The following is an 11,813-nucleotide window of genomic DNA, read 5'->3' on the forward strand; positions in this document are numbered from 1 at the left end:
AGAAAGGTTTTAGGCTCAAAAAGGTTGACTAGGGTTAACAACATTGGTGGGTCATGGAAAATTTCAAAACGGGTCAAGGAGAGCATACAATCACTTCTCAAGCAAAACTTAGAATTTCTCCTAGAAACACATTCGGGGCAAGTTCTAGACCATTCGCACGGGTACTTGGACTTGAAACAAAATATCTCACCTCTCACACAGCTGGATTGTTCAAGAGGATAGAGTCGAGGGCCCACCACAACCATATTCGAGATTGAAAATTACTAATGATTCAACTAAATCACTCGATGATTGCTTAAGTCAACACAAGAGTCAAAAGTTCACTAACTAGAGTTATTTCTTTTCAAGAACTTATTTTTAATCATAAGTATGTAGTTAAGTGTGTTGGTACCAACTGAAGCATGCTTGACTCTTCTAGTTCGACTCAATTAGGTCCTCTTATTCATTATTACTACTGTTCTTACCTAAACATCAAAAACAGACTCAATCCTTTAAGAAGATTGTCACACCATCCATCGTTGGGAAGAGTCACCTGGTTCACACGAAAATTACCTTTGGAAAGAATTATGGCATTAAGAAAACCAAAGGTTTATTGATCACTTAAACATGAAAAGAAACTACTAAATTAAAAAGAAGCTATTAAAGTAAATAAGAAGCTATTAGACTAAACATTAACTACTGAGAAAACAAAATAAAGAAGCTATGAAGTAAATTGCTGAAAGCATAAATGAATATACAAACTGAGAAAGGGAAAGAGAATATATTCATCAATAGAGAGAGAAGAATATGTACATAATGAAAGTAAAAATAAAAAGAGAATGTTATCAGTTATTACAGGCCAATGTCAAATGTCAAATCAAAATAGACTCCACCCCCTAAATAAAAATAAGCATTGTCCTCAATGCTTAACAAAATAAAAACAAGGAAAGGAAAGAGTAGAGAGGACTCCCTATGTAGTCTCAGTGTCCATAGAAGCATCACCCCCCTCAGGCTCCTCCAACTGGATCTCATCATCCTCTGCTCGAGGAGTAGCTGGATTGGTGAACATCTGTAGCACCGCCTTAGAAGTGTGGGCAGCGAGGTCTGGCTCCTCAGACTGGCCAGCCGGTGTCACTGGTGCTGATGGGTCTACTGGTACTGATGGATTTGTCTCCATTAGTAAGTCAAATGGAAGATCTCCAGAGGCTGCTATCTTGGTCACCTCTCCTTTTAATTTGTCAACTGATTTCCTCGAAGCCTGAGATTTCCTCATCTTCTTCACCTGCTTCCCAAGATCCTCAATTGCTACCCCATGTGCCACCAAGGTGTCCATGATGGCCTTCTGATTATCTAATATTTTCTTCAAAGTTTCCTCCACTGACGGAGGAATCTGGGGTGCTAGGGTAGAAGTCTGAGCTGCAACAACACTGGATAGGTCAGACAGCTTTGCAGTAGCTGTATGCATCTAGTTGTTGAGACTCGCCAGTGTCTGGGAGACTTGCAGCGTAGAGATCGGATAAGTAGAGGAGGAAGGCACTGATACTGATGGCCCTGAAGATGGAGGTGGAGGTATGGCATTTGTATCGGTGGAAGGCCCCGCTGCTGTGGAAGGCATGGCTACTGTAGAAGGCATGGCAGATGAATCTGCAACTACCATCGAAGGCTCATCAGACTGGCCTACGGTAGTAGTCGACTTACCCTTGTTCTTCGGGTTCCTTGGGTCCTTCAGAGAGTACCAGGAGAAGGGCTTCTTAGCCCTAACCTTCGTATCAAAGCTCTTGGGCTCCACCCCCGCATCCGTGAGATACTCCGTGATAGTGTTGGGATGCGGATAGGAGCTTTCACCCTGCCTGACAACCAGAGACATGAAGGCACCCATATTGATTGGGTACCCGGCCATGATGGAAGCAACTAGGATTGCCCGAGGGATTGGGAGATTGCTTCAAAGTTGAGGGTATTCCACTGAAAGGGAACCCCTGCTATGATCTATGGTGGTGGTGGTCCTGGAGCTGATAGTATCTCAGCTAGCCAAGGGTGAGTTGCATCACCCATTGCGAACTTCTCTAAATACTGCACCGACTCCATATCCTCAAGCCCCAAATAAGTGTTCAGGGTGCTCTGATCAAATCGTACTTTCAGGTTCCTCACCTTAGTCCCCTTCTTGATATGCGCCACATTAGCGTAGAACTCCCGGACTAAGTGCTCCTTGGTATCTACTACACTTTACGTGAACCATTTCTACTCTTTTCTTTCCCGAAATTGTCTTAACACATTTGGGGTTATATCTATCCAGATCTTTTAACACAAACTGCCGCTCAAGAGTGAGCGATCTCTGCGGCCACCACTCTCGGAACTTGTTGAATGCAGTCAGGCTCACAAACCTATCTTCCCAAACTTTCTTCTTCTTTGACCTCTCCAGGCCTGCAACTCTGGTATCACCCCCCGACCGTCATCCGGAATATCATCATCATCAATTATGACTAGTGCGGCGGGGGCATGAGTAGATGAGGGTTTTGAACCCTGATTGTCATCATCCGAACCCTCAGAAGTGCTTGCTGAGGTGGAAGGCTCATTTCGGAGCTGGTATCTCCCTGGAAATTGTTGTGGCTGAGATTGGGCATCAGGTCGTTCTTCCACAGAGTGGCCCTCTGATGCCTCCCTAGACGGGATGTATGAACTTGACTCAGAGGGCTCTGCAGCCCTACCTCGCCCTACAGTCTCCTTTTTAAATATCACTTTTTGCAAGGAGAGTGGTAGGGTACCCCTGCCTTGGGAGGGTTCACCCCTCCATTTGGATGTATCACCCCGTCCCCGTGATCTAACCATTGTCTGCAATACATAGCAATAAGAATCAGTTATATTTCAAATCCAAAATATCAGACAGTTGTAGCCAAACAGTATTAAGGTTAGGGGAAGTGCGGTCCGCACATTTTTGGGTGCGGCCGCAGATGGGCTTGTGCGGACCACACAATTTTGAAAGTGCGGCCATACTGATGATTCTGCGGTCTGCAAAATTTTAAGTGCGACCGCACAATTAAAGTACGGTCCGCACAATTTTGAGTATGGCCACACAATTGCAAGCTCCAAAATAATAACTCTCTAATGTCAGAGAATTGATCGATCTGCGGCCGCACATATTTTTCTACGACCGTGGTTAAATTTCTACGAACCGCACAATTTTTAGTGCGGACCACACAATTTTGAGTGTGGTACGCACAATCATTGCACAATATTTGCCCTAGCCTAATGATCTATGGACCGCACAATTCCTTGTGCGTCCGCATAATTAAAAAACAAACGGTAGTCACTTAGGGTTTTTCAATTCATTGGCAATTTAGCCATGATACATAGTTTACCCATCCCCCAAATTAGCAAATAGGAAGTTACCCATACAATTTTTAAGCTCACATGATGATTAATTTTGACATTAGGGCTAAAAATAACTAAACTAATTTTGAACAAAATTAAGCAAATTGAAAAATTTAATAATGAATTGAACATACCAGTAATGTAGTGATGCAAGGAAGAATCAAAGATGATGAAATGAGAGTGAGATGCTTGAATCAATTGAGTGCACTGTGTTTGCCCTAGTGTCAAATGTTCAGAGTTCGTAAAGTTTGAACAGTGGTGAGGAGGAACTATTTATAGTTGGCCGGTCAGGGCAAGGACTCAAGAGCTGAGTACGGCCGCACAATTTTGTTTGCGGTCCGTACTACTTTACCTGTTACAAATTACCCTTTTGATGATCTGCGATCTGCACATTTTTTAGTGCGGCCGCAGATGTTTGTGTGGCCTCACTTTGGCCATTTCTCTGACATGGACAACTTCAGAGAGTTTGCAATTTCTGATCTCTTGTTGTGTGGCCGCAACAAGAATTATGCGGCCGCAAATCCCATTTTGTTGTGGCCTTCAAAATTGTGCGGTCCGCACTTTTTTTACACTTAGCCACTTTTTCTGAGCACAGTTCCTGCAAAGCACACTCATTCCTACAACACACTTAAAAACCAGTTAGCATAAAACAAGACCTATCTAAAGAAGATGAATAAGGAAAAGAAAAAGAAACATGGGTTGCCTCCCAAGAAGCGCCTGATTTAACGTCGCGGCACGATGCATATTACCATCAATCACTTAAATGAATCACTGCCACTACGTGTCCATCACCAAATCAAATGGCCAAGGACAATGCCTTCCTGAACCATGAAATGACATTTCTCCCAATTTAACACCAAGTTCGTCTCTTCACATCTTGCCAAGACCTTGTCCAAATTTTTCAAGCAATCATCAAAAGAATTCCTGAGCACCGAAAAGTCATCCTTAAAGACTTCAAGGAAATTCTCCACCATGTCCGTGAAGATAGCCATCATACACCTTTGAAAAGTCGTCGGTGCATTGCATAACCCAAATGGCATCCGCGAGAATGCGAAAGTACCATAAGGACATGTGAAAGTAGTCTTCTCTTGATCCTCCAGAGCAATAAGAACTTGATTGTAGCCGGAATACCCATCAAGGAAACAATAGAAAGCACGGTCGGCCAACCTATCAAGTATTTGATCTAGGAAGGGAAGTAGGAAATGATCCTTCCTTGTGAATTTGTTGAGCTTGTGATAGTCCATACATACTCTCCACTCGGTCACCGTTCTTGTAGGAATCAACTCGTTCTTGTCATTGGTAACCACCGTCGTGCCCCCTTTCTTTGGGACACATTGCACCGGAGAGTTCCACGAACTATCAGAAATGGGGTAAACAACCCCTGCATCTAACCACTTGATGATCTCCTTTTTGACCACCTCTTGCATATCTTTATTTAGCCTCCTTTGATGTTCAATGGAGGGTTTGGAATCTTTCTCTAAATTAATATTGTGCGTGCAAAATGCGGGGCTTATTCCCCAAATATCCACCAATGTCCATCCAATAGCTTCCTTCCTCTTTCGTAGCACCGCCAATATGGAGTCTACCTGCAGGTTAGTCAAACAAGAGGAAAGAATAACCGATAAAGTAGAACAAGGGCCAAGGAATTCATACCTGATATGCGGAGGCAATGACTTCAACTCCAAAGTGGGAGGCTTCTCGATTGAGGGCTTTGTAGGAGGTTTCTTCCAATTTTCAAGATCCAATGACAATTTGCGGGGTTCATAAGGGTACGACCCCATTCCTTGCAATGAGTTCACGTATTTCACATAGCCATCTGTCTCGTCATCATCAAGGTTAATAAAAATGGCCTCCAAAGTATCATCAACATTCTTCATGGCACTAGTATCATCAATAATCACATCGGTCACCAAGTCCACAAACGAACACACTTCATTGCTATTCGGTTGCCTCATAGATTTGCACACGTGGAACACCGCCTTTTCATCACCCACCCATAAAGTGAGTTCATCGGCTTCCACATCAATAAGAGCCTTCCTCGTAGCAAGGAAAGGTCTACCCAGAATAATCGGCACCTCATAGTCCACTTCACAATCAACAATCACAAAATTCGCCGGGAGAATGAATTTATCAACACGAACCAACACATCATCAATGATACCCAATGGTCTCTTCATGGTACGATCCGCCATTTGTAATATCATAGATGTGGGTCTTGGTTGCCTAATTCCCAAAGTCTTAAAAATCAAATAGGGCATCAAATTGATACTTGCCCCAAGATCACAAAGAGCTTTAGCAAAGTCGGCACTTCCAATGGTACAAGGGATTATGAAAGCGCTGGGATCTTCTAATTTAGTAGCCATTGAGTGCTCAATTGCACTCACCAGATGAGTCATCTTTATAGTTTCACAATTCATCGACCGCTTCTTTGTCACCAAGTCCTTCATGAACTTTGCATAACCGGGCATTTGCTCCAAAGCCTCTACCAATGGAACATTAATAGATAGACTCTTAATCATGTCAATGAAAGTTTTGAATTGATTCTCGCCATTTTGCTTGGCAAGCCTTTGAGGATATGGAGGAGGAGGCCTTGGCATTGATGCCTTAGCCTTTGGCACTACCAGTTCCGGTATGTCAACAATGTGCTCCCTAGACGGGTTCACTTCCTCTTGAGTCTCCTCCACATTGTCATCAATATCAATTCTTACTTCATCCTTTTCTTGCACCAAATTGTTCGGGATCTCATCTTCTTGTACCAATTGCTCATCATCCACAATTTTCCTTTGACTTGAGGTGTGTGCATCCCTACCTTTTCCACTCCTTGTAGTAACAGCCATGGCATATCCCGTGTTATTCCCACCCTTTGGGTTCACCACCGTGTCACTTGGTAGTGACCCCTTAGGACGACTGTTTAAAGCTTGCGAGATTTTCCCCAATTGAACTTCCAAATTGTGAATTGAAGTGTTGTGAGAGGCTAGTTGGGCATTGGGTCGGCATTCTTCTCCATCATTTGTTTGAACATGTTCTCAATTCGTCCCATCTCACTGTTGAAAGAGCTTAGACCATTGGTAGGATAAGAAGGCGGGTTGTTCGGTTGTTGATACATCGGGGGCCTTTGAAAGCCCGACCCCTGATTTCCTTGGTTATTCTTCCACCCCCCTTGGTTGTTGCCTTCCCAATATTCTTGACTATTGCCACTCCAATTGCCTTGGTTATTTTGACCATTCCAATTTCCTTGATTGTTTTTATTATTCCAATTCTCTTGGTTGTTTTTATTGTTCCAATTCCCTTGGTTGTTTTGATTGTTCCAATTCCCCTGATTACCATAAGGTCGCCATTGTTATTGATTCGGGCCTTGAGAGTTGTTTCTTTGCCCTTGGAAGTTGTTCACATATTGTACTTCCTCCTCTTGGTCATTGTAACATTCATCTTGATCAAACCTATTATCTTCTTGGACATAATGTTCCGCACAGTTTTGCACTTGAGGACCCTTTTGCCTTCTCCTATTTACCATCATATTAACTCCCTCCATTGCATTGACTTGCTTAGGACCTTGCACTTGCTGAAGTTGAGCCTTGGATAATTGATTCATTATGGTGGTCACTCGGCAATTTCTTGCCCATGATCATGCAATTCTTTATGTAGGTGAATCACGTTTGGATCACCTTGAGGAATATTTGCTCTACTTTTCCATGCCGATGAAGTATCCACCATTTCATGTAAGATCTCACAGGCTTCCGCATATGGCGTTGTCATGAAATTTCCACCGACAAGTTGGTTGACCACGCATTGATTGGTAGTATTGATCCCCCTGTAGAAAGTTTGTTGAATCATAGCCTCCGTCATATCATTATTTGGGCACTCTTTCACCATAGTTCGGTACCTCTCCCATATTTCATGCAACTGCTCATTGGGTTCTTGTTTGAATGCTAGAATCTCGTCTCTAAGAGTAGCCATATGCCCGGGAGAAAAGAACTTAAAAATAAATTTCTCCGCCAATTCATCCCATGTATGGATGGAATGGTTTGGCAACCTTTCTAACCAATCCAAGGCTTTTCCCCGTAGAGAGAAAGGAAATAGCCTTAACCTTAAATCATCCTCGGAGACGTTTGTCTGTTTACTCCCCCAGCAAGTGTCCACAAACCCTTTCAACTATTTGTACGCATTTTGATTCGGAGCCTTGGTGAAGAATCCTCGTTGCTCTAGCAATGTGAGCATAAAATTTATGATTTGAAAGTTGCCCGCCCTAGTGTGGGGCGGGACTATGGCACTTGCATACCCTTCATTCGGCAACACCTTGTGTAGAGCCGCTCTTGGTGGATTTGGGGGTGGAATGGGAACGTTGTCTTGAGGCGGTCGTCCTCGTCTATTTGCTTGAGGTTAAAGAGGAACCTCTTCAACTTGGTCATCTTTCACTTCCACATCCCCCAAAGGCATGTTTCTGAGAGGATCATTACTGTTGAGTGCTATTGTTCACCTACAATTATTTCACCAAAAAGATTAGTAACATAGAAGGAAAAGAAGACAATTCATACACAAAACCAAATATATAACTAAATCCGTTTTTATGCTCCCCGGCAACGGCGCCAAAAATTGATCTCGTCTAAGTCACGCCTCTATTTGGGGTTGTGAAAAGGTCGATAATAATAATAATATCCAACAAGGAGTCGGGATCGAATCCACAGGGAGCTGAGATGGTATTAGTGGTATATATTTGGATAAAGCACGTGAAGTATCTTGGTTGCACTTCCACAAATATGGTTTTATTTTTACTTTTAAAAGTACGTTAAGGATTACAATTCTAAAGATATAAAACTAGAGAATAATATTTTTGGATGGTTTTCAAATATATAAAAAGTCCTAGGGGTATGACCTTCACCTAAGTGTTTGCCTAACGGGTTATAAACTTTAAAGTTTGTTTTGTTGGTCGGAGTGTATTATAGCAATCAACACTCAAATACTCACTCAATACCTCTCGGTAAAAGAGTGATTTTTCCCAATTTGGCTTTCTCAAGTCCAAATTGGTATTGAACAATACATTTAATACGGGTTTTACTATCTCTAGGTTCAACCCTTTAATTGGGACTATCAATCTCTTGATTTTATCCCAAATTCTTGTTAGCCAAGTTTTCCTAGACTAAGTATCTCTTTCTCAAGTAGAGACCAAGTCAAATAGGCATAAACTAATATTTTCAACCATTAATTCTACAATTAAAGGCAAGAACAAGGCTAAATAATAAACACCCAACCATAAACAAGCCATAAATCAAATACCCATTAGGTTCACACACTAAGGTTGGGTCACAACCCTAGCCAAAACTCTAGCTATTCATAATGGGTATAGAGGAAAATAGAGAAGAAAAGATGATAAAACTTATATTGCAATATTAAAAGATAAAAATCCAATGTTAAATCACCAAAGTAAGCTAAAGCTGCCTAAAGGGGTAAAGAAAAACGGCTACAGGACTTTCAATATTCAAAACTTGACCTAATTTCGTGAAAGTAGTCTATTTATACAAAGCTGGAATTTTTGGACAAAATTGCTCTTTCAGAGGTTCTGCGGCCACACAATTATATGTGCGGTCCGCACTTCTCTTCAGATCTTGACAGGAGTTGACTCTGCAGACGCACAATTCTGGATTGCGGCCGCATCTCTCATGTTCTGCTATTCGCACAATTCTGGTCTGCGGCCTCACAATTATTGTACGGTCCGCATTTCTTCTTGATCTTGAAATGAAACTCTCTGAACTTTGGCTCTTACGTAGCTTCTGCGGCCGCACAATAATTGTGCGGTCCGCACTATGCACTGGGGCTCTGTTGATTTTTCTTCACATTCTGCGGCCACAAATAGAAATCTGCGGTCTGTACTTGAGCTTCTGTGCCTGTTTTTTGTCCTTATTCAGATCACTCCTCTTTGAGTTGGATTTCATCGTAGTGGCTCATTTTTCAATACTCCTGCAGGTGAGAATATTTCATCTATTTTTGGGAATACAATTAGACACTTTTGGACTAAAACGAAAGCTAAAAGGCACTAATAAGTAGTCAAAATTCCCACTTATCAGTTGCCAAGAGATTTACTCAGCGTCCCGGACTTGATTACCATTCCACCTTTACGCAAATAGTCAAGCCTACTACTGTACGTCTTGTACTAACTATAGCCACTAAACTTAATTGGCATGTATATCAGCTGGATATTAACAATTCTTTCTTGCAAGGTAATCTTGATGAAGAAGTGTATATGCGGTAGCCACCAGAATTTGAAAGTTCTTAGAATCCTACCCATGTATGTCGTCTTCAAAAGGTAATTTACGGCCTCAAGCAGGCTCCTCGTGCTTGGTATACTTAACGCAAAAACTATCTGTTTACTTTGGGTTTTGTTAAATCCCGATTTGATTCCTCGCTCTTCATTTTGCATAAATGGATTCACTGTGTACATTTTGGCCTATGTTGATGATACTTTAGTGACTGGTAACCACCAACGAGGTGTTCATTATAACATTGAGGCTCTCTCAAAACGTTTTTCACTGAAGGATTTAGGACCCCTTCATTACTTTCTTAGTGTTAAGGTAATTCGTTCATCTACTGGTCTCTTGCTCTCTCAACAGAAGTACACTATGGATCTACTGCATGAGGTTACTATGGATAATTGCAAAGGTGTTTCTACACCCATGACATCTATTGTTGTTTTTGACCCCTCACCTGATGATCATCTAGTTGATGGTTCTTTTTACCGACGCATTATTGGTAAGCTTCATTACCTTTCTTTCACTCGTCCCGATATAGCTTATGATGTCAGCAAGTTGTCACAAGCTATGCATCAACCGCTTATGTCACATTGGGTTGCTCTTAAGCGGCTTCTCTGCTATCTCAGTTCCACTACTTTCAATGTTGTACACATTGCCAAGGAGAGTGACCGTAGACTGCTTTCTTACTCTGATTCAGACTGGGCGGGAGATCCTCATGATCACACCTCCACCATTGGTTATGTTATCTATCTTGGTCGTTCTCCTATTTTATGGTCTTCGAAGAAGCAACGTTCAGTTTTTCGTTCTTCTACAGAGGCTGAATATCGGGCAGTTGCAGCTGCTGCTTCCGAGACTAATTGGCTCACCTATCTTCTTTAAGAGCTTTAGTTTCCTTTAATTGTTGTTCCGAGAGCTCTCTGTGACAATGTCAACACCACTTATATTTGTGCCAATCCTGTTTTCCATAGCCGCATGAAGCATGTCGCTATCGACTGCCACTTTGTCCGTGAGCAGGTTGAGCACAAACAACTTGAAGTTACCCATTTACATGTTGCGGATCAAGTTGCGGATCTTCTTTCAAAGCCTCTTTCACAAGCAGTTTTCAATAAATATTTTTCCAAGTTAGGCGTCGTAGACCTCGATGCCAACTTGCGGGGGCGTAATAACGGCAGTAGCAAGTTATCTCCTTCTGTATAGGACTCTTTGTTATTCTGTTTTTTAATATCTCTTTTGGTGCTCATCAGATTTCTTTTGTTTGGGATTTTTATTCACATAGGTTTCTCTGTATCCTAGATTCTCTCTAATTTGTTACATTATTCACAACTTTTATGTATTACACTTGTCTATATAAAGCTAACCTTATAATCAATACAACGTAAGTTCTTCTTCTGCCTTTAACACTCTTTACTTTTCATTTTACAACTTACACAAAGTAATATTTTTTTTTGGGTCATGCATTAGTAGTAAGATACAGCCATACAGGTCGTAACTCAAAACATGATAAGAAAAGGTTAAGAATCCTTGTTGTCATGAATATCATTGTGATACACATCTAAAAAATAATTTTTTGTGCATGTGAGTGAGTAGCGAGCTACATTTTTATTCCATATTTTTCAAGATCTAATAAACGTAGCGAATTTGATATTTTTTTTGGTAATTAAAGAATTTTATTTACCAATTGTAATATGTACAGCTAAAAAAAAAAATTCAAAGTGGCAAGAGTTGGACATGAAGCCCCAACTCTGCAGCAAAGAGACAATCTATCCGCTATTAGCTCCTGAACTACTCACCCTCCTTAAGGATAAAAACTAAGTTCTTCTAGTTTCCTTTGCAACTGCGGCATCCTCGCACTCCTGTAGTGAATTTCTTGAATAACTTGCCTTATCAGTGCACTTGCAGGCCTGCTCCTTTGCTGAAATAGTCTCAAGTTTCGTTCATGCCAAATACAATACACACCACATGCCAAAGTTATTCTATAGACAATTGCCCCAGTCGATCTACTTTTTCTATTCTTCACAGCCCAATCAAGCAACAACTTATCCCAAATAGCAGCAGAATACTGACAGTTGAAGAAGACATGATCTACAGCCTTTTATAGATAGCATTAGTTTATTTGTTTAATTTAAAGGGAGAGACAACAGACATAGAAAAGAAAGCGCGAGAGGTGAAGTTTAAATCCACACTAATTGTGTGTGAGACTCTCACATATACCATTATCCA

At 41.4% G+C, this 11,813-nt stretch overlaps 1 protein-coding gene across 1 annotated transcript; it reads left to right on the forward strand.

The window, feature by feature from the left end:
• The first annotated feature begins 6,941 nt into the window (after nt 1-6,941).
• Nucleotides 6,942-10,472, forward strand: LOC108947091 (uncharacterized mitochondrial protein AtMg00810-like). The gene is made up of 4 exons (XM_070192465.1): nt 6,942-7,051; nt 9,252-9,309; nt 9,536-9,591; nt 9,671-10,472. The coding sequence occupies exons 1-4, from the start codon at nt 6,942-6,944 to the stop codon at nt 10,470-10,472; spliced, it is 1,026 nt and encodes a 341-aa protein (XP_070048566.1).
• The last annotated feature ends 1,341 nt before the right edge of the window (nt 10,473-11,813 follow it).

Source organism: Nicotiana tomentosiformis, unplaced genomic scaffold (assembly GCF_000390325.3).
Source record: "Nicotiana tomentosiformis unplaced genomic scaffold, ASM39032v3 Un00115, whole genome shotgun sequence".
Taxonomy (NCBI): domain Eukaryota; kingdom Viridiplantae; phylum Streptophyta; class Magnoliopsida; order Solanales; family Solanaceae; genus Nicotiana; species Nicotiana tomentosiformis.